Raw genomic sequence first — 23,172 nt, 5'->3', positions numbered from 1 at the left:
GACCAGAACTGGACACAGTACTCGAGGTGGGACTGACCAGAACTGGACACAGTACTTGAGGTGGGACTGACCAGAACTGGACACAGTACTCGAGGTGGGACTGACCAGAACTGGACACAGTACTCGAGGTGGGTCTGACCAGAACTGGACACAGTACTCGAGGTGGGACTGACCAGAACTGGACACAGTACTCGAGGTGGGACTGACCAGAACTGGACACAGTACTCGAGGTGGGACTGACCAGAACTGGACACAGTACTCGAGGTGGGACTGATCAGAGCTGGACACAGTACTCGAGGTGGGACTGACCAGAACTGGACACAGTACTCGAGGTGGGACTGACCAGAACTGGACACAGTCCTCGAGGTGGGACTGACCAGTGCCTGTACAGTTTGATCCTGAGTTCCTCTGACTGGATTCTCCTGTTTAGGATTTTTAGTCCAACATTATTTTGTCTTTGTTGTTGTAGCTCTGCGTTGGTTGGACATGTTTCGTGTTGAGTTTACTGAGACTTGTAGCCTCTGCTGCTTTGCTTTTTCCCATCTCTCTTTGCCCCTCTGATGAACCTTTAACTTCTTCTGTATATTTTTCTATTCCTCCCAGAGAGCTCCTTCCCCTTCCTCTCTGCAGGGTTTGTAAAGGTTATTTTTCCTCTTTATATCAGTTTTAATTTGTTTGTTGAACTATTTTGGGTCTGATCTGAGTTGTATGGTTTTGGGTCTGTGTTTCCTGGGCCCAGCTTGCTGTATTCTGGCTCCATATTGTAAAATTGCAATCTTGTTTCTCTGATTTTGGTTCTGAACTGCTACTGCAGGCCTGAAAGGGTTAATCTTCAGACAAAGTGAGTCATGAAAGTGAAACTAACATTGTCACTCCCTGCACCCAGTGTTTATAAGAATTTCACTTCCTGCTCTGGCTCCTCGCTCCCTCCGGTGCTGTGTGAAAACTCTTCAGGTGCTGTAACAATGGAGCCCGGAGCTTTAGAGGCTGAATTAACCTGTGCTGTGTGTCTCCACGTGTACCAGGACCCTGTGGCATTAGCCTGTCAGCACAGTTTCTGTTTGAAATGTATTGAGGGAGTTTGGGCCCAGACAGCAGGCCCAGGAGGGGTTGAGTGTCCTCAGTGTCGCCGGAAATTCAACCCCAGGCCCAGTCTGGAGAGAAACTTCACGCTGTGTAATATAGTGGAAAAATACAACCGCTCACAGCCTGCTGCTGATTCAGCCCGTGTCATGTGTGAATACTGCATCGAGAATCCAACCCCAGCTGTGAAGACGTGTCTGAAATGTGAAACATCTTTTTGCTCCCTTCATTTAAAGCCACATTTACTGAAAGAGGCCTACAAAGATCACACCCTAATCGAGCCTTTGACCAATACTACAGGCAGTAAGTGTCTTGAACATAAGAAATTCCTTGAGTTCTACTGTAAAGATGATGCAGAGTGTGTGTGTGGATCCTGTATAACAGGGAAACATCAATCCCACAAACTGCTGAGCCTAGATCAGGCACAAACTGCAATTAAGGTGAGTGACACAATTTCCGATATTAAATACAGTGAGCGAGAGTTTTCAAATCAAATCAAATCAAATCAACTTTTATTGTCATTGTTAGTGCACAAGTGCAGTACAACGAAATGTAGGCTTGCGGCTCCCGAGAGTGTACATTTGGATTGAGACATTTAAACATTCAACATACATTTGGCTTGTAGTATATTTGGCTTGTAGTATATTAACATAACATAACCATAATAAAGTGCATTGGCAGATGTGCAGGCTTTAGAGTTTGTTTGTGGAGTTCAGTAGGATGACAGCCCTGGGAAAGAAGCTGTTCCTAAATCTGGTCGTACGGGTGCGAATGCATCTGTAGCGTCTCCCAGATGGCAGGAGGGCGAACAGACTGTGGCTGGGGTGAGCAGGGTCTTTGATGATGGATCGTGACCTCCGTAGACAGCGTTTCTGTTAATGACCAACACTAATTGGATCAGATTGCAGACAGTGCTGATGTAGCCCAGTATTTTTTGTTGCCCTGGGTCTGGGTGCTTGTTTTCTGTCAGTCAGATTTACTCCCTCTCCTTTCTCTTACAGTCTGTCTGAGAGAGCAGGGTGGGCACTGGGAGGGGTGTCAGAGTGGCCCCGGGTGACTGCCCGTCACCCACACTCAGCCCCTCCTGGGGAGGGCTCTGTAGAGCTCAGTAATTCACTGTGTGGGCACCTGTGAGAACTGGCACTCCATGGCATAGGGCTTGAGAGCAGAGCATGTTGTGGCTGTGGTGTATGTAACTTGTTCCACCTTAAGAGAACTTAAACCTGTTCCACCTTAAGAGATGTACTACTTTCTCTGGCTGCTGTATACGGTAATACCGGTGGTGACCACACCGGTATATAAGTGCTGTGTAGTAATTTGCTGGGTAGTACAGCCCTAACCTCCGAATAGTAAAGACCTATTGAAAGTTATTCTTGTAGTCTGTGTCAGTAATTGACCTTAAATATAACTGGAACACACAGACTTAACAGTGGCGACGAGTCCGATCTTACCCTGCGGCAGTTTACATCCACGGCAGCTTCGTCCTCAGAACGGGCGTCGAGAAGAGGCATCCACCCTCATCATCCTGCTGAACAGCACGTCGCGCGGGAGGCATCGAGGACCCAGAGTGAAGAAGAGAAATTCTGAACTCGAAGCCCCCATCAGCAGCAGACAGCTATCTTCCTTCTACCACGGTGGTGGGTAAGCCAATCAGCGAAAGTCGGCCGCGTTGGCTGTAGCGAAGGGGAGGGAAGACGGCGGAAAGAGGGCGGTGAAATCGACCGCGGCCGGTGAAAAGGGCCGGGCCGCATTCGGGCCGAAAGGCGCAGCGACTGGGGCAGCTGAAGGCGCGAGAGCCGCGGTGAATTCGAACGCAGCGGGTGCACATAACCGGGCTGCAAGAAGGGCTGCGAGGCGCGATGGCAGGGAAGCGCGAATGCCCACGGGAACCGCGGTGGAGTAGAAGCAGCGTCGGGGGAGTTGTTAACCACTGGGGAGGTGAGACCGGCAGCAGCACAGCAATCGCCATTGCAGCCAGCGGGTGAAGAAGACGAGCGCGCGAAAGACCGCCAAGCGCGGGAAGCCGCCATTTTGGAAAAAAACAATTGCAAAGATGCCTAAACATGGGAACATTAATACTTTTGATAGTGACATCGAAGATTGGACCACGTATGTAGAACGCATAGAAGTTTATTGTAGAGCAAATAAGATACCAGATGGGGAGAAAGCACTAACCTTATTAAACTTAATGGGTGCGAAGACATACGGGCAATTGAAACACCTTCTATCACCAGAGAAACCGGCAGATAAGACTTTCGTGGATATTGTTGCCGTCCTGAAAAATCATTTAAGCCCCACGCCGCTGATGCTAGCGGAACGATTTAAATTTTACAGTAGAAAGCAACTGAAAGATGAAAGCAATGCTGAATTTTTAATTGAATTGCATAAGCTAGCAAAGTACTGTCAGTTTGGAACAGGACTAACAGATGCGCTAAGAGATAAATTTGTGTGTGGATTGTTAAAAGAAGAGACACAAAAGCGACTGCTTGAGGAGAATGAGCTGACGCTTGATAAAGCTGTCGCTATGGCAGCATCGCACGAAGCCGCAGTGAGAGGCACGGCGGTAATGCAGCTACGGTCACCGGAACTCAGCACAAATCAAATGGTCTTAGGTACAGTAAAATGTTATCGTTGTGGAAAGACAACGCACGATCAGAACCAGTGCTGGTTCAAAAATAAGGAATGCAGAAAATGTGGCAGGCTTGGTCACATAGCTAAAGTATGCCAGTCAGGAGAGAAGACCAGCAACAAAAAGTCACCGCAGGGAAAGTACAGAAAGGTACACAAGATGACAGAGAACAGTTCGAACGAACAGAAGTCAGATTCAGATGCCAGCAGTAATGAACTGGGTAGCTTAAGAGTACACAACGTTGGTAAGGAAGCAGACCTCCAGACAATTTGGGTCACACTTCAGATAGCAGGAGTCCAAGTGAAGATGGAATTGGACACTGGATCGGCATTGACGGTCATGAATAAGAAAGATTACAAAAGGTTATTCCAACATATTCCCCTACGGGATACGGAGATTGTATTGAAAACATACATGGGGCAAAGAGTATACCCCATCGGAAAGATAGAGGTAAAGGTGGTCCACAAGGGCAAAGAAAGCCGAGGAATGGACTTATATGTGCTACCTGAAGGAGGTCCACCACTACTGGGACGGGAGTGGATTAGGAAAATGAATATGGACTGGCATTCCTTAAAAGCACTAACGGTAGATGCCAGGGAAACAGATGTCAAACCTAAACGATTGTCCAGAATATTGGACGATGCTAAAGAGGTGTTCCAGCAGGGACTGGGAACACTGAGAGGAATTACGGCAAACATCAAGATTGAAGAACATGCACAACCAAAATTTTTCAAAGCCAGACCGGTACCCTATGCGATACGACCTGCTGTGGAAGCGGAGCTGGAAGCGCTAGAACGTTCAGGAGTACTGTCTAAGGTAGACTGGAGTGAGTGGGCTACGCCCATTGTTCCCGTGATGAAACGTCCTTCGAGCAACAAGCCGGGAGAACCAGGGAAGGTTCGCATCTGTGGAGATTTCAAGATCATTGTTAATCCGGTGCTTCACACGGTGCAGTATCCGCTTCCGCGGATTGAGGATATCTTCGCTTCATTGTCGGGCGGGAAACACTTCACCAAGATAGACCTGGCGCAGGCGTACTTACAGATGGAAGTTGAGGAAGAGTCACGCCAGTACCTCACGATCAACACGCATAGAGGCTTGTACCGGTATAATAGACTGGTTTTTGGAGTGGCATCGGCTCCAGCAATTTGGCAGAGGGCCATGGAGCAGGTATTACAGGGAATTCCAGGCACACAATGTTACCTGGACGATATTCTGATTACAGGAGATGGTGACGAGGAACACCTCGCAAATTTGGAACTGGTGCTCATCAGATTGAAAGAATATGGACTTCGAGTTAATCGGCAGAAATGTGAGTTCTTTCAGAAGCGGATCTCGTACTGTGGCCATGACATTGACCAGGAGGGACTTCATAAGTCTCCTGACAAGATCGAAGCGGTTGTGAAGGCTCCCGCTCCAGTTAATGTATCTCAGTTGAGGTCGTTCCTAGGATTGATTAACTATTACCATAAGTTTCTGCCAAATTTATCCACGGTACTGCACCCGCTGAACGCTCTTTTGCAGAAGGGAGTACCATGGGAGTGGAGCGAGGACTGTAAGAAGGCCTTTCGCAAAAGCAAGGAATTGATAACCTCAGAGGAAGTGTTGGCTCACTTCAACCCAACACTGCCTATTCGTTTGGCTTGTGATGCTTCTCCATATGGTATTGGGGCAGTACTCTCACACAAGTTGCCAAATGGCACGGAGAGGCCAGTCGCATTCGCATCCAGATCATTGACCTCCGCTGAGCGCAACTATGCTCAGATAGATAGGGAGGCTCTCAGCCTTGTGTGGGGAGTAAAGAAGTTTAATCATTACCTGCAGGGCCAAAAGTTTACGCTTCTGACAGACCATCAGCCGTTGGTATCCATTTTTAACCCTAAGAAGGGTGTGTCGGTGATGACAGCACAGAGACTCCAGAGATGGTCCCTTTTCCTAGGGGCACATCAATATCAGATAGAATTCAAAAGTACAAAGCAGCATGGTAATGCTGATGGGCTGTCGCGCCTGCCACTACCTGAAGAAGAGGAGACAACGAAGGTTGACCCTGTTGAGTTATTTCACTCGACCATCATCGAGTGTTTACCAGTCACCAATGCAAGTATTGAAAGAGAAACCAGGAACGACCCGACACTGTCCCGAGTCTACGAGGTGACAGTGAAGGGATGGCCAGCACATGGTGATTCTCTGTTACCGGCATTCTCGGCAAGACGAGACCAGCTGTCCGTCTGTCAAGGAACATTGATGTATGGAACGAGAGTGATTATTCCTCCTAAGTTAAGGGAAAGAGTTCTAAAGGAACTGCATGAAGGTCATCTGGGGGGAGTCAAGATGAAAAGCCTTGCTAGGGCTTGTGTGTGGTGGCCGGGTATCGACCAACAGATAGAGGAGCTGACGAAAAGCTGCTCAGGGTGCCAAAAAGTGCAAAATGCACCTCCGATTGCACCGTTGCACCCATGGGAATGGCCTTCAGCCCCATGGCAACGCGTACATATTGACTTTGCTGGTCCATTCATGGACTCCATGTTTCTAATTGCGGTGGACGCACATTCTAAATGGCCAGAAGTGATCAAGATGACTACCACTACTTCAGAAAAGACAATTGCGATGTTAAGGACGATATTCGCAAGGAACGGATTGCCAGAACAAATATGTTCCGACAACGGACCACAGTTCGTGTCAGAAGAATTCCAAAAATTCTTAAAGAAGAATGGGATGATATGCCCCATATCATCCGGCTACAAATGGGTTGGCCGAGAGATTTGTACAAACATTCAAAAAGGCAATAAAGGCCATGAGCGAAGATCAGATTCCACTACAACATAAGGTGGACAAGTTTCTACTGGCATATCGAAACGCCGCTCACGCAGTGACAAACCAAAGTCCTGCCATGATGTTTTATAACAGGAGGTTGCGGTCCAGGTTGGACTTGTTAAAACCAAATGTGCGGAGGGAAGTTGAAAACAAACAGTTCCAGCATATAAATAACAAGACCACTCGGAGTTTCGAGGTAGGACAACCAGTGTTGGCCAGGGACTATGGAAACGAGAAATGGCAATCCGGAACAATTCGGGCCAGACAAGGACCCCTGATGTACACGGTAGATGTTGGTAAAAATGTAATACGGCGTCATGCTGACCAACTGGTAGAATCGAGAACAAGGGTCGAACCCATGGTTACGACAGAGACAACCGTGGAAGAAGTTAGTGAACCTGAAGCATCTACCTCGGCAGTGAATGTACCTGATGATGATGTCCAAGACATAAAAGACCAACTAGAGGAGTCACCTCAGCAACAAGAATCAGAGACCCCTGAAAGGCGTTATCCAACTCGAATCAGGAGGCCTCCTGAGAGACTGAACCTTTGAACTGTTTCTACATGAAGTTGTATATGTATATATGTTATTATGTTATGTTAAATGGGGATATAACTGTTAAGCTAAAAAGGGAGGATTGTGGTGTATGTAACTTGTTCCACCTTAAGAGAACTTAAACCTGTTCCACCTTAAGAGATGTACTACTTTCTCTGGCTGCTGTATACGGTAATACCGGTGGTGACCACACCGGTATATAAGTGCTGTGTAGTAATTTGCTGGGTAGTACAGCCCTAACCTCCGAATAGTAAAGACCTATTGAAAGTTATTCTTGTAGTCTGTGTCAGTAATTGACCTTAAATATAACTGGAACACACAGACTTAACAGTGGCCCTGTGTAACGCTGGGGGATTCTGCCCTCTGAGCAGCAGGGAGAGGACCATCACCGGTGGGGGAGTGAGGGACACCCACAGGGGGAGACTCAGGGGCTGGGTGGAGAAACTGTTCCTCACAACAAGAGGGAATTGCTGTTTGAGAAATGCTGGTGTGTCTGAGTCTGTCTCCCTTTCCCCGCGGCTGATTGCTGGAAATGGAGGAGCTGAGTCGGTGTGAAAATGCAGCACACGGTGTGTCACTGTGAAAAGAAGCCGGTGTGTGTGAGCTCACTCAGTTTATACAGGGCACGAGCCTCTTTACTGAGAGACACAGAAGGCAATATTTCTGCTCAGGGCCCAGACACCGAGGCCCCGAGATTCACGGGAAGGCAGGGAGGGAGCAGGGGGCCTGTCAGTGACCAGGAAACACGGAAATTCCGGGAACACGGGGGTCCGGCCGAATTTAACAGCAGAACTTCATTAGAATTGTTTGACTCTGTTTCCCTCCCGGCAGCGGAGCCACACGGAGAGGCTGAGCACTGCCGGGCGGGAAATCCTGTGGGACAAGGCAGGAGCCCGGGGAACGCTGGGGACAGGGAATCAAAGATCAGGGCTTGTGGGGTGGGCTCGGAGCACAGCGGAGAGATTGTGGGTGGAGAAGAGAGAGAGATGGCGGGGGAGAGAGATGGCGGGGGAGAGAGAGAAGGCAGGGGAGAGAGATGAGAGAGAGAAGGCGGGGGAGAGAGAGAGAGGGCGGGAGTGAGATTTTGGGGGGCGATGGTGAGGGGGTGGTCTGAAGATCACGGGTGGGGACAGTTTGCGGGAGTGAGATTTTGGGGGGCGATGGTGAGGGGGGGGTCTGAAGATCACGGGTGGGGGACAGTTTGCGGCAGGTTTGTTTGGGGGTTCGGGGGAAGCTCTCCTCCTCCTCCAGGCCCACACGCAGTGCCTGCTGGATCTGGCAGCTCCCGCCTCCCTTCAGCTGTGGGGATTCCCGAGCCCCGGGATACATGGCCCGCAGCCGTTAAATCCAATCGCTGCCAAAATCTGAGGCATGGAGCCTCATTTAAATATTATAATTACCGGCCCGCCTCTCCTGAGCGGGTTACTCGGCCCAGACCCAACCCGCCGCCGTTAAACCGGAAGGAGGCACCTTCCCCGCTTCTTGTCTCCACCACCAACAGTCTCCTGAAACCCCTCTCCTCTGCCCCACCTCCCTCACCTCCAACAAGTGACACAAGCTCAGGGACTTCTTTGTCAGCAAGATTGAGGCCATCGTTCAGCTCCCTCTGCCACTTCTCTCCTTTCCCCCAGCCCACCAAACCAAACCATCCCCAAGGTTGCCCCTGCTCTTGCCCTGAACTCTCATCTCTCCCTAATTTCTCTCCTCTCTCCCCTCATGCCCATTCCGTGCTCATCTTGTCCATGAGACCCTCCTTCTGCTCTCTTGAACCTCTTCCCACTAAACTACAGACCACCCAACCTCCCTTCCTGGCTCCCATGCTCACTGATAGTGCAAATGGCTCTCAATTCAATTCAATTCAAATTGCTTTATTGGCATGATGATGACAAGGTACATCGTATGTTGCCAAAGCATCGAAAAACATTCATGGTTGGACACAAAAATACAGATCTATCCATACAGTGTATAAACAGATATATCCCTGAGTGTGTAAATATACATTCATATAATTTGCATATACTCTTATATTTAGTGGTTGTCCCTCTGTTTATGGCAAGCTGTAACATAGTGTGCCGCTAAGGTTACACAATTTCTCTCTTCCCCTCGTAGGTATGGGAGTTTTTGGTCGTCATTCAAATTTCTGAATTCCGGGCATATTTTTGTGAATTTTGGGTAGAAATTCTCCCTTATGCCCTGATATTTTCTACAAGCTGTGAGGAAGTGCATCTCTGTCTCCACCACTCCCTGACTGCAGTGAGAGCATATCCTGTCCTCTCTTGGTAGCCGGGTCTGCCTGTGTCTACCTTTTTCGATTGCCAGGCTATGTTCACTAAGTCTGTACATTGCCAAGGTTTTTCTCAGTTTGCTATCCTTTACCATGGTCAGGTAATCAGCCATGTTGTATCATCTGTTTAGGGCCAAGTAGCAATTGAGTTTGCTTTGGGTTTTTGTTGTTTCTGCCCAATATGACAGATATTTTTCCTTTTGCTTAGCGACGATTGTGTTGGGTCGAATTCTTTGTGTTACGCTGTCACTGTCCTGGGGCTGGTTATTGTTAGTAGTGTTAGTAGTTACTTCACTGAGTCCCAGGACTAGTTGACTGAGGGTATTCTTCTTTATGGTCCTCTCTTGGCATTTCAGGGCTTTGTAATGATAACATTGGGGGTTGCTCATTTCTAGGTGTTTCCAAAATTTGGTGGCTCTTTTTTGGATAGTGATTATTAATGGATATTGGCCTAGTTCTGCCCTGCATGCATTGTTTACGGTTTTCCTTTGAGTCCGGAGGATACTTTTACAGAATTCTGCATGTAGGATCTCAATTGGGTGTTTGTCCCATTTTGCAAATTCTTGTTGTGTTAGCGGTCCCCACACCTCACTGCCATAGAGTGCAATTGGTTCAATTACTGATTTAAAAATTTTGAGCCAAATGCTAATTGGGATTTCTATTTGGATTGATTTTTTAATGGCTCTCTCTCTCTCCTCAGGTACTCTTCCGCTCCCTTTCAAATCTGCCATCATCGCCCCACTCCTCAAAGAAACTCACCTTGACCCCTTGGTCCTTGCAAACTACCGCTCCATCATAACCTCCCTTTCCTCTCCAAAGTATTTGTACATGTTGTTGCCTCCCAAATCTGTGCCTCTCTTTCCAGCAACTCCATGTTTGAACCTCTCCAATCCGGTTTCTGCCTCTCCCACAGTATTTAAACAGCCCGACTAAAAGGTCCCAAATTACATCCTGTGTGACGATGACCCTGGTGCACGATCCCTCCTCATCCTTCTCGACCTGTCTGCAGCCTTTGACACGGTGTCACACCACCCTCCTCCAACGCCTGTCCTCTGTTGTCCAGCTGGGTGGGACTGCCCTCACCTGGTTCCACTCTTACCTATCCAGTCATAGCCACAGAATCTCCTACAATGGCTTCTCCTCCCGCTCCCGCACCGTTACCTCTGGAGTCCCCCATGGATCTATCCTTGACCCCCTCCTATTTCTCATCTACATGCTGCCCCTCGGCGACATCATCTAAAAGTCACAACGTCAGGTTCCACATGTACACTGACGACTCCCAGCTCTACCTCACCACCACCTTTATCGACCCCTCCACTGGCTTTGATTTGTCACGCTGCTTCTCCGACATCCAGTACTGGATGAGCAGAAATTCCTCCAACTAAATATTGGGAAGATCGAAGCGAATGTCTTCGGTCCCGGCCACAAACTCTGTTCTCTAGCCATCGATTCCATCCCCCTCCCTGGCCACTGTCTCAGCCAGAACCAGACTTATCGCAATCTCGGTGGGCGATTTGACCCTGAGCTTAGCTTCCGACCCCTGATCCTCAGCATCACGAGGACCTCCTACTTCCACCTCTGTAATATCACCCGTCTCCGCCCCGCCTCAGCCCATCAGCTACTGACACCCTCATTCAGGCTTTTGTTACCTCCAGACTCGACTATTCCAAAGCTCTCTGACCGGCCTCCTACCTTGCACCCTCCATAAACTAAAGCTCATCTTAAACTCTGCTGCCCGTATCCTAGCTCGCACCAAGTCCCGTTCTCCCATCAGCCCTGTGCTCACTGACCTGCATTAGCTCCTGGTCCGGCAACACCCTGTTTTCAAAATGTTCACCCTTGTGTTCAAATCCCTCCGTGGCCTCACCCGCCCCTATCTCCGTAATCTCCTCCAGCCAATCCCACTCAGAAAACTCTCTGTTCCTCCAAATCTGGCCTCTTCTACATCCCCACCTTCCTTTGCCCCACCATTGGCAGCCCCACCTTCATCAGTCTAGGCCTTGAGCTCTGGAATTTCCTCCCCAACCCTCTTCGCCTCTCCCTCTCCTCCTTTAAGACGTTCCTCGAAACCTCCCTCTTTAACCCAGCATTTTCTCACCTGTCCTAATGTCTCCTCCTTTGGCTCAGTGTCAATTTTTGTCAGATTACGCTCCTGTGAAGCACCTTGGGATGTTTTGCTGCGTTAAAATCGCGATATAAATGCAGGTTGTTAATTTAAACACTTTCCAATGAACTTTACAGGAAGAATTGGAGAGAGAAATCGAGAAGCTTCGGCGAGTCCAGCAGAATTGTTCCAGCAAAGAGCGAGACTTGGGGAGATCAGAAGCTGAAATAAAGGTAGGGAAAAGTGGAACTGGATTTCGAAAGGGTTTCTCTCCCCACTGAGTCAATGAGCACATCAGAAACAGGCCTTCCAAACCAGGTTGGTTCTGTTGGGCTGAGTCCCAACTGGGAATGGTAGCGTAGTGGTAATGTCACTGGGCTAGTAATCCAAAGACCTGGACTAATGATCCAGAGAAGTGAGTTCAAATCCTACCACGGCAGCTTGGGAATTTAAATTCTGTTAATTAAATAAAAAGCTGTTATCAGTATTGGTAACCATGAAACTATCAGATTGTCGTAAAAACCCATCTGGTTCACTAATATCCTTTAGGGAAGGAAATCAGTTGTCCTTACCTGGTCTGGCCTATGTGTGACTGAAGTTGCTGCAAGTGGAGAATGCCGTCATTATTATTTAAATGCTTCTGCTCACAGTCACGGGGGCCTCGCGCTCAAGTATCTTTGGGAGAGGGAATGGTGGAAGCGAAGAGGAGAAGATGTGCGCAGAGGGAGGAGGAGGAGGGCAATGAGGGTTCTCAACAGGGGGCCTTACCCACCTAGGGTCTTCCCCACCTAGGGTCTTCCCAGAGCACTCCTCTTATGTCCATTTAAGCGAGGAGCAGTGTATCAGGAGGCTACACTTCACCAAGGAGGTGGTCACAGAACTCTGCCACCTCCTGTAACCAGACCTGCAGCCTGAGAGCAGGGTGAACACGGCTCTCCCAGTGACAGTCAAGGTCACCGTGGCCCTCAATTTCTTCGCCAGCAGATCCTTCCAGTCTACAGCAGGAGACATAGCTAACATCTCACAGCTCGCCGTCCTTCGCTGAATCCGGGAGGTCACTGAGGCTCTCTACACCAGGAGAAGGGACTACGTTGTCCTCTCACTGAGCAGAGAGAAGAAGGACGAGGACGCATGTGGCTTTGCCAGGATAGGGGCTTCCCCATGGTGCAGGATGCCATCGACTGCACCCACGTGGCTTTGCAAGTGCCGTATAACAATCCTGAAATCTTCCATAACTGCAAAGCCTACATAGAAACATAGGAGCAGGAGTAGGCCATTCGGTCCTTCGAGCCTGCTTCGCCATTCAATATGATTACGGCTGATCCTCTATCTCAGTACCATGTTCCCGCTCTCTCCACATACCCCTTGATGCATTTTGTGTCTAGAAATCTATATATCTTCTTCTTAAATATATTCAGTGACTTGGCCTCCACAGCCTTCTGTGGTAGAGAATTCCACAGGTTCACCACCCTCTGAGGGGAAAAAATTTCTCCTCGTCTCAGTCCTAAATGTCCTACCCCGTATCCTGACCCCTGTGACCCCTCGTTCTCGACCCTCCAGGCAGGGGAAACATCTTCCCTGTATCCAGTCTGTCGAGCCCTGTCAGAATTTTATACGTTTCAATGAGATCCCCTCTCATTCTGCTAAACTCAGCTGCCAGCCTTCTAGCCGTGCTTTTGGCCAAGTCCACTTCCATTCTTCCCCGTGAGGGCCTGTTTACTTCATGCAATGTATTCCATTGTGGCAATCAAGGACTGTTCCACCGCCACCCTAGCGGCCCTCCCTGGTGTATCATCCACACTCAACTCGTCATCCCACCATGAGCTGAAGACCAGGCCGGCGAGGGTTCTGCCTGGGAGATGGAAATCTCCCAAGGTGAGAGAGTCTGAAACTTGAAGGCAAAACGTATGATTATTTGCACAAACCAATCCTCCATAGAGGTAGTTCTTCTCCTCGCTCAGAGAACACCACTGAGTTGGAGATGCCTGAATCGCCCTAAAGGCACCTTCCAGAGGCTCTCCCATCACCACCACTGCTGAGTCCTCATCTATCGGTTTCAGGGTGTTACAGGTACACATGATGTAGTGCTCTGACTCATTTGTAAGGTGTTTGGTTTCCTCATCCTTACAAGGATTCTTTGACTCTGGGTTTTACAGGAACAAAAACGTAGATGACACAAAGGTTTAGATTCAACCCAAAACTGTTAGTTTATTAAAACCAACAAAACACAGACAAAAACCTGTTGAGATTCGGCTGAAACTTACAATCACCCATCCGGCCGGTCGTTACCGGTGTGGATTGTAGGCCTGGATCGGAGATGACCTGTCCCCGTCCTCCTTTATCTGACTGCAGCTGCCTACACAGCGCAAACCCCTTGTAGAGTCAACTGATATTTACAATCACCTGTCCGGCTGGTCGTGGCCGACGTCGATTGCAGGCTGGGAGCTGGAGATGACTGTCTTCCCTTCCTTCTTACACCTGGCAGTCGCTGTAGTCAGAGCTAGCTTCCGAGAGAGAGAGCTTCCGAGAGCTTCTGAGTGAAAGAGAGAGAGAGAGAGCTGTGTGTGGTTCCTTCTTACATTTCTTCCGTCCCGCCTTTTCGAGTCTGGGCCTTCCCCCAACTCTTGTATTCCAATCCACACCCAGTAATCCAAACCACAGGACACGTACAGGGCTGGGGGATGGAAGACAATTCCTTATCTTGTCTCCCCCTCCCTGTGGTACATATTTGATGTGATTTAGTCTTACTGCTGATGTGTTTTACCCAAGGTTAAAGGGTTTTTCATTGAGGCCAGGAAGTCCATTGTTCCAGCGAAATTGGCATTGTTGTCTTATCCATTGAAGATCCATTGAAACCCATTAAAACACGAAGTCTCAATGTCCAAAGTTAAATCACCTATTCACCGTTAAATCACCTATCGAGACGCTCATTGTCCAAAGTAAATGTCTTTTCCAAAGTTAAATTGAAACTCACAGGTGTGTCTGTGCTTCTAGGTCCAACTGCACCTCGCCCCTACCACTGGGCCAAACAGGCTTCCAGCATTTTGCTATTGTACTGGGTTTTTTGAAATCTACACAGTACAGCACTCATCCATGGTCATAAGGAGGTTGCCATTCTTGCCAGGTGCTACGTATCCGCGGGTACCCACCCGGTACGCCGATTCACCTCTGACCACTCCCAGAGACTCTACTTTACATCCCCCTTGATATGTCCCATTCTTGTGCCCCTGTGGCATCATCATTAGAAATCTAAATGCATCTGCAGGACCCCCCGCCTGCTGGTCGGGTTACCAGGAGTTCCTGTCTATCATCCTCCCAGTTAATCAGATTGAGACTGCTGACTTCCTTCTGCGCCTGCCGGGGCACTGTCACAATCCTGATGTCTTCAATGTCTGATTCAACACTGTCAATCAAGTCCCAAGCCAGCATATCACATGCTCGCCCCTTGGACTGTAAATCACTCGCCTTCATTACGGCTTTCCCTTGGACCTCTATACCTCTCTGTAACCAGGTTCCCTGCACTTCTACTGTCGTAAGCGCATACTACGTTCCCTGAGCTGTGAACCGCAGGCCCTTGGCGCTTTCCTGCACCACCCAGGAGGCACAGCTACCCAGGCCTGTGATTTGCCATGAATTTAGGACCAAGTTGGCACTTCCAAACAAGCCCCCCACTTCCCATAATATTTTCCGTCTCTGCCGCCCCTTGGGGGCCTCTACTTCAGGGGCTATGTGGTCCTTTATAATCACTAAGTAATCGCTGCAATTGATGCTTTGCCCAAGTAATTAATGCTGGGTGATCACCACCATTGGCCTCTAACGCCAGCACTATACTGCTCAGGTTATAGGTTACTTCTAAAGTGACCATAGTTACATCATGTAACAGTGCCTTCGGACCCCCGACACTGATCATGCCATCCATTGGAGGTGGCACCGTGGTGGGACATTGCGATGGCTTTTGATATCCACATGTTGTTAAATCAATGCATCTTATATCAGTACATCCCAACCGCTTAAGAACATCGCTACACAATTCTTGGCAATATTGTCCCACAAGTCCTGGTTCCCAAATGAATGGGGTAATTTAGTCCACCTTGCTATAATGTTGACGGTACTGCTGACCACGCCCGTCATTTTTCCGCGCTGTCCCTCGTGCAGCGAGCAGGAGTATAACCAACGTCACAGTCCGGCGTCATCTTATATGCCGGTGACCGTTATTTCTCCATCAGTATTCACGCTAGTTTGTAGTTGTGTATAATTGTCACTTCTGGGTCCGATAACGGATCCAGACCGAGTTGGAAGGAGTCTGCTTACGTGGTGCCGTAGGACCAACCGCCTGGGGCGCCGGACACTGAACTTTCCCTTTGTGATGGGCAGGGAGGCTGTTCCAATCGGACTGGTTGACCGGGGGCGGACAGTTCATGGTTGTTGCCACAGATAGTGTCCCAGTATCCTTGTCCCATAGAAACATAGAAGATAGGAGCAGGAACAGGCCATTCGGACCCTCGAGCCTGCTCCGCCATTAAATGAGATCATGGCTGATCATCCAAACTCAGTACCCTGTCCCTGCCTTCTCCCCATATCCCTTGATCCCTTTAGCCTTCAGAAATATATCGAACTCCTTCTTGAATATATTTAATGTATTGTCCTCCACTGCCTTCTGTGGAGGAGAATTCCACAGGTTCACCATTCTCTGGGTGAAGAAATTCCTCCTCATCTCTGTCCTAAATGGCTTACCCCTTATCCTTAGACTGTGACCCCTGGTTCTGGACTCCCCGGCCATCGGGAACATCCTTCCTGCATCTAGTCTGTCTAGTCCTGTTAGAATTTTATAAGTTTCAATGAGATCCCCTCTCATTCTTCTAAACTCCAGCGAGTATAAGCCTAATCGACCCAATCTCTCCTCATACGTCATTCCTGCCATCCCAGGTATCAGTCTGGTGAATCTTCGCTGCACTCCCTCCATGGCAAGAACATCCTTCCTCAGATAAGGTGACCAAAACTGCACACAATACTCGAGGTGTGGTCTCACCAAGGCCCTGTACAACTGCAGCAAGACATCCTTGTTCCTGTACTCGAACCCTCTCGCTACGAATGCCAACATACCATTTGCCTTCTTAACCGCCTACTGCACCTGCATGCTTACCTTCAGCGACTGGTGCACAAGGACACCCAGGTCTCGTTGCACTCCCCCTTCTCCCAATCTATTGCCGTTCAGATAATCTGCCTTCCTGTTTTTGCCACCAAAATGGATAACCTTGCATTTATCCACATTATACTGCATCTGGCCAACCAGCCAACCTGTCCAAATCATACTGGAGTTTCTCGGCATCCTCCTCACAGCACACACGCCCACCCAGCTTTGTGTCGTCTGCAAACTTGGAGATATTACATCTAGTTCCCTCGTCTAGATCATTTATATATATATTGTGAATAGCTGGGGTCCTAGGACCGATCCCTGCGGTACCCCACTAGTCACTGCCTACCACTCGGAAAAAGAGCCGTTTATTCCAACTCTTTGCTTCCTGTCTGCCAGCCAGTTCTTTATCCAAGTCAGTACCTTGCCCCCAATCCCATGTGCCTTAACTTTACATGCTAATCTCTTATGCGGGACCTTATTGAAAGCCTTTTGAAAGTCCAAATACACCACATCCACTGGTTCTCCCTTATCCATTCTACCAGTTACATCCTCAAAAAAGTCCCATATTACATTTGGGATTTATTTTCCATACCTTGGTCGTATGGGTACGTGCGGTGACCCGGTCCGTGATCCATATATTGGGTTTCTTTATCCATTCCCCTTTTCCCCCCTGTGGCAGTTGCATGTATTGTCCTGGATGTAATCAAGTACTTTTATCGATGTGCACGGTGGGCGCCTCCCACGCTATTGTAATTGCCAGGAGGGTGATCGCCATCACGGCCGTCCACCAGGCCGCCATCGTGAGAGAGGTTTATCTGAAACAAAGTAATTAAGAGATCTGCTGCTAGCTTTCCTGTTGGTAGAAACAGAATGTGAGTCATACGGATTAACCTGGGACCAATGCTTCCACTTACCCCCCTTTTGTATGTCCAAACACACACACTTATCGCTGGTGATTAGGACCGTGTAAGGCCCAGACCACCGAGGCACCAGTCCCAGTTTGGACGGCACCCCTTTTACCATTACCCTGTCTCCCACTTTTGGGAGCCCCGATGACTCGGGTTCAGGCCCACGCCCGTGTCGATCTGCCGCTTCTTGCTGCAGCTTTACTTCCACTTTCATCCCTTGAAGCTGTTTACATAGCTCCACTACATACCGTGTCATTCTATCCCTCAGTGGCCCTGTTTCACTCCACCCTTCTATCACCCCTTCTGGTAATCTCATAGCCCTCCCAGTCATTAATTCATACGGAGTCAGTCCTATTGTCCGGTTGGGGGGTCAGGAGGACATCCACCCAGTTCTTACTCATGCTCGTAATCGCTTTTGCTGTAGCCGTTTTCAGGGTTCTATTCATACGCTCCACTATTCTGGAACTCTGAGGGTGGTAAGGTATGTGGAACCTCTGCTTTACCCCCAATAACTGACCTGCCGTCTTCATGACCCTCCCAGTAAAGTGGGTCCCCTGGCAAAGATGTGCGGGTTAGGTTGATTGGCTATGATAAATTGACCCTTAGTGTTAGGGGGATTAAAATATGTGGGGTTACGGGGATCGGGTGGGATATGTGTCGGTGCAGGCTCGATGGGCCGAAATGGCCTCTATCTGCACTGTGGGGTTTCTGTGATTCTGTGATTCTGTGATTTGTAGGGGGACCCCCCCACCGAGGTATCACTTCCTCTGCCAAAATGCTTGCGGCCGTAACGGCGGTGCAATCTCGTGTTGGGAAGGCCTTTACCCAGCGAGTGAAGTGATCCATTATCACCAGGCAGTAGGTCTTTCCCCTACTCTTTGGAAGGGGACCGGTGAAATCGATTTGTAGGTTTTCCCATGGTCCCTTCGGTCTCGGGTGATTTCCATACGAACCTTTATCCCCGTTCCTGGGTTATACTGCGCACAGATCAGGCACCTCTGGCAGTGCTTTGCCACGTCCCTGATGTATATCCCCATGATAGATTTCTAGTAAATTCTGTCTGAGACACTCGGGGGGGCTACCACCTGGTCTGCCCCTTCTAACTCCCATACCCCAGTCACATCTTCCATTGCCCCGTGACTCTCCCATACCCCAGTCACATCTTCCTTTGCCCCGTGACTCTCCCATACCCCAGTCACATCTTCCTTTGCCCCATGACTCTCCCATACCCCAGTCACATCTTCCTTTGCCCCGTGACTCTCCCATACCCCAGTCACAACTTCCTTTGCCCCGTGACTCTCCCATACCCCAGTCACATCTTCCTTTGCCCCGTGACTCTCCCATACCCCAGTCACATCTTCCTTTGCCCCGTGACACTCCCATACCCCAGTCACATCTTCCTTTGCCCCGTGACTCTCCCATACCCATCACATCTTCCTTTGCCCCGTGACTCTCCCATACCCATCACATCTTCCTTTGCCCCGTGACTCTCCCATACCCCAGTCACATCTTCCTTTGTCCATGGCTCTTCCATACCTCAGTCATATCTTCCTTTGCCCCGTGACTCTCCCATACCCCAGTAACATCTTCCTTTGCCCCGTGCCTCTCCCAAACCTCTCTCTCTCCCTTTGACATATCTTTGGGCCGTTGCACCATATTTACTTTGTCTTGTCCGATGGCGCAAGCTGCCACCGGGGCCGGAGAAGGGGGCATATTTTCGGCGGCCTCTTTAGCTGCCATATCAGCCCATTCGTTTCCTTTCTGTATCCAATCGCCCCCCTTCTGATGTGCTTTTACCTTGACTACTGCTCCCTCCAGTGGGAGCCCTGCAGCCTCCAGCAGTGCCTTTACTAGCACTTCATGTATAATGTGACCCCCCTGAGGATGTTACAAACCCACTTCGATCCCATGAGGCCATATAATCATGGACTACGCCGAACGCGTACTGACTATCGGTGTAAATATTCACTCGTTTCGTTTGACAAGCCCATAATGCTTCGATAAGAGCTACCAGTTCCGCTACCTGGGCGGAGTCCCCTCCTTCCAGAGCCCCTTGTCGGACCACCCGACCATCTTTCCTCACGACTGCCCATCCCGTATGGGGTGTACCACTTCTAAATTTCCTAGAACCATCGACAAGCATTACTTCACATTCCCCTTCAAGTGGGCTATCTTTTACCCCACAACTTTCCTCATCCTCTACCACTAGTTCACACTGATGTTCTTCTCCTTCCGTTAATATGCCACCCACAGGGTTTAATCCACCGTCTTTAACAATCTGTACGGACTTATCCTTTGGGATAAGTATGGCTTCCCACGCTGCTCTTCGGCTATCTGATACTGCTCTTAACCATCCAGTATTAAGTAGGATATTGTTTATGTGGTTTGTGGGTTTCCCTCTTGATTATGAAGGGTGTCATATCGACCCTCCCACAATCCTGTTTGTGTCTAGCCCTTACCTCTGGAAATTGGGAACACACAAGCCCAAAGACGCCCTCAGCCGTCCAATCCAAATTCCATGTATCTCTTTACTTAAACTTCAATTTCAATTCCTCTAACAGGTACCAGTGTGTTTAACTCTATTCTGATTGTTTCATTAATTATATAGTTTCTCGGTGGAGTATGTGTCAATGCAGGGACACTAATGTCTCCGAGAGAAAGCTGTCAGTTTACTACTCTTTACACTTTTCTGCCTTTCAATAGAAAGCTAGGAACATTCTCATTTGGTGGTGTAATTTTCCTGCTTCTATCTTACACCCTCAATCACTTCCTCTCTCCATTGTACACATCCCATTAATTACCATTCATATCTCATTCATCAGCCCTGGAGGAACTTTACTGTCCAGTACAATATTTAAGAGAGAAAGCATAGATCACACGTTCTCACTTGGTCCAATTTATTAACACTTTTTATTTATCATTAATTTAGAGGATCTTTTATTTTCCCGAAAGTAACCCAATATATAGTGCCTGGGTCCATTTTGTCATTTCAAAATTATCCCAAAATCCAAAAAGCAGTACTGTTGAACTGACCAGTTTTGTCAGTGTTAAATTTCATTTCTATCAATTTATCTTAACTCCAATTTCAGAAACCAGTGATTCCCAGGCTAGGTGGTTTACACAGAGTTTTATCATTAGAGACAGAAGTGCTACAATTAGTTTACAAGGTGACTTCCATATAACAAAAGAAAGCAGAGAATCCATTGTGGCTCTGCTTAAGAACCCAAGGGGTTAATTTATCAAATCATAATTTTCCTTCATTCACTGTGGGGAAATATTAACTTAAAATTAAGAAACTCAAATTTAATAATGTCCAATATCTTTAAATTTAATTCAGCAACACTAAAGTTGCTGCTTGGTGAACTTAAACAGCTGTCAGTGGAAAGGGTTAACTCCTTTGCAGGTTTTTTTTAAGAAGGCTCAAGGCAACTCTGGTTAAACTCTGTTTTCTCTCCCAGTAGACACCCTCCACTGCTTGTCTATCTTTAACGGGTGATCGAGTTGTGATCTAAACAAACTGTCCCGTCCCTGGAGAGTGCCGTGTGCTCAGGGTAACAGCTGTGTGGAAGGGACGTTTGTAATGAGAGTTGGTTTGGGTTTCAGACACGAATCAATGAGCTGAAAGGAAAGCTATCGAAGAGCTTCTCTGAATGGAGGAGACAGCTGGAAGAAGATGAAGAATACGCACTGAAACTGATCGATGAGGAGGGGCTCCGAGCTCTCTCTCAGATTAGAAGCTGTTCTGAAGCATTAAACAAGAGGATGGAACAGATTTCATTAATAGATGGAGAAACCCAGAGTCTGGTACAGAGGGACCCTCTCTCCTTTATTCAGGTACATCTTCAATATAAACAGGGCCATGGCTGGGGAATGGGGCGTTTGTGTGAGGCTGGTGTGAGGGCTGAATTGTTTGAAGATTGTTGGTGGGACCGAGCATTGGTGCTGCCCCCTCCGCCCTGCCCTCGGAGTGTTGGTGCCCCCTCCGCCCTGCCCTCGGAGTGTTGGTGCCCCTCAGCCCTGCCCTCGGAGTGTTGGTGCCCCCTCAGCCCTGCCCTCGGAGTGTTGGTGCCCCTCAGCCCTGCCCTCGGAGTGTTGGTGCCCCTCAGCCCTGCCCTCGGAGTGTTGGTGCCCCCTCCGCCCTGCCCTCGGAGTGTTGGTGCCCCTCAGCCCTGCCCTCGGAGTGTTGGTGCTGCCCCAGGATGGAGTGCAGTGAAATGTGGGATTATTCCCCATTCCTGTGACTGGCCCCACCTACTGTCCCACACTGAACTCTTTACTCTCAATCCCAAATTCACGGTTTGGGTCCATTGGGTGTTGGTTTGTTCATTGACTGATTTGATCTCCTCTCTTTATTCACAGAACTCGAAGCAGCTCCTTTCCAGGTAAGTTCCTCTCAGTCATACAGTAGCTGCTGCTGATAGGGAACCTTCAGCTGTATCTGGGAGAAGAGTGAAAGTAGAATCACGGCTTGGAAACCTTCCCAGATAAGGAGCTTTCAAATGGTGGGAATATTGAGTGATGTGTAACTGGGGTTTGAGGGGTTATTGGCTCAGGCAGCCTGTGGGAAATGGGAGATTCTACATGTCCACTGAGGACTCCCAGCTCTACCTCACCACCACCTCTCTCCACCCCTCCACTGCATCTGTCTGGTTACGCTGCCTGTCCGAGATCCAGTCTTCGATGAGCCAAAATTTCCTCCAATGAAACATTGGGAAGATTGAAGCCATTGTCTTTTAGTCCCCACCACAAACTCCGTTCCCTGGCCACCAATTCCATCCCCCCTCCCTGCTCACTGTCTGAGGCTGAACCAGACTGTTTGTAACCTCAGTGTCCTGTGTGACCCTGAGCTGACTATTCCAATGTTCTCCTGGCCGGCCTCCCATCTTCCAACCTCCATAAACTTCAGCTCATCCAAAACTCTTCCTGTATCCTAACTCGCACCAAGTCCTGTTCACCCATCACCCCTGTGCTCGCTGACCTACATTGACCACTGGTTCAGCAACACCTTGAATTTAAAATTCTCATCCTTGTGTTACAAATCCCTCCATGGCTTCGCCCCTCCCTATCTCTCTAACCTCCTCCAGCCCTACAGCCCTTTGAGATCTCTGCGTTCCTCCAATTCTGGCATCTTGTACATCCCCGATTTCCTTCGCCCCACCATTGGCCGCCGCCCCTTCAGCTGCCTGGTCCCCAAGCTCTGGAATTCCCTCCCTAAACCTCTCCGCCTCTCTACCTCTCTCTTCTCCTTTAAGATGCTCCTTAAAACCTACCTCTTTGACCAAGCTCCTGTAAAGTGCCTTGGGATGTTTTACTACATTAAAGGCACGATATGAAAGCACGTTGTTGTTGTTGTTGAGTGACATGAGCTGTTCCATCGGTGTGTCGAGCTTCTCAGGAACCTGTTAGACAGGAAGTGAGAGAGAGTTAAAGCTGCAGTGACCTGTATCTAACCGAGGCTTCCTAAAGGCTCCATGTGTGTCAGTGACAGCTTTATTCCATTGGGTCAGTAAGTGCTGTGTGATTGGCTTGTTCTGTCAACCAGCCCATGGAGAATGAGGAGAGGGGCAGGTCCCAGTGTCAGGGTGACAGTAAAATGTGTTGTGAGTGGCTCATTCTATCCACTAACAGAGAAATGAGTGGGTGCTGAGATTTCCCAG

The 23,172-nt window shown here is 48.9% G+C and overlaps 1 protein-coding gene and 1 long non-coding RNA gene across 4 annotated transcripts; one reads left to right on the top strand and one right to left on the bottom strand.

Moving 5' to 3' along the window:
- Positions 1 to 909: 909 nt before the first annotated feature.
- On the top strand, positions 910 to 22,853 carry LOC147081055 (E3 ubiquitin/ISG15 ligase TRIM25-like). 2 transcript variants are annotated; one of them, XM_085980983.1, is made up of 4 exons: positions 951 to 1,523; positions 11,608 to 11,703; positions 21,119 to 21,349; positions 21,875 to 22,853. In XM_085980983.1, the coding sequence occupies exons 1-4, from the start codon at positions 966 to 968 to the stop codon at positions 21,899 to 21,901; spliced, it is 912 nt and encodes a 303-aa protein (XP_085837109.1). In that variant the 5' UTR covers positions 951 to 965; the 3' UTR covers positions 21,902 to 22,853. The 2 variants fall into 2 exon arrangements, with proteins under 2 accessions (XP_085837108.1, XP_085837109.1); XM_085980982.1 differs by having other exon boundaries at positions 910 to 1,523; positions 21,119 to 22,853.
- Positions 13,659 to 22,872, bottom strand: LOC147081054 (uncharacterized). Of its 2 annotated transcripts, none has more exons than XR_015076878.1 (3): positions 22,786 to 22,872; positions 17,200 to 17,422; positions 13,659 to 14,003 (listed from the first exon to the last, which is right to left on the bottom strand). It is a non-coding gene; the product is annotated as an uncharacterized LOC147081054 (long non-coding RNA). The 2 variants fall into 2 exon arrangements; XR_015076879.1 differs by having other exon boundaries at positions 17,200 to 17,460; positions 22,786 to 22,867.
- Between the last annotated feature and the right edge of the window lie 300 nt (positions 22,873 to 23,172).

The sequence above is a fragment of the Somniosus microcephalus genome, unplaced genomic scaffold, assembly GCF_052327205.1.
Source record: "Somniosus microcephalus isolate GS21.2 unplaced genomic scaffold, FLI_Smic_1.0 scaffold840, whole genome shotgun sequence".
NCBI classification, from domain to species: Eukaryota; Metazoa; Chordata; class Chondrichthyes; order Squaliformes; family Somniosidae; genus Somniosus; species Somniosus microcephalus.
Note: the sequence above shows the minus strand (reverse complement) of the source record. Positions and strands in the feature narration are given on the sequence as shown.

What these genes read in the sequence shown, in the direction of transcription:
- LOC147081055 (XM_085980982.1), top strand. Translation starts at nt 966, where the DNA reads ATGGAGCCCGGAGCTTTAGAGGCTGAATTAACCTGTGCTGTGTGTCTC. An exon ending in AGGCACAAACTGCAATTAAG is followed by an intron (nt 1,524 to 11,607) that starts GTGAGTGACACA and finishes TGAACTTTACAG; the next exon opens with GAAGAATTGGAGAGAGAAAT. An exon ending in GATCAGAAGCTGAAATAAAG is followed by an intron (nt 11,704 to 21,118) that starts GTAGGGAAAAGT and finishes TTTGGGTTTCAG; the next exon opens with ACACGAATCAATGAGCTGAA.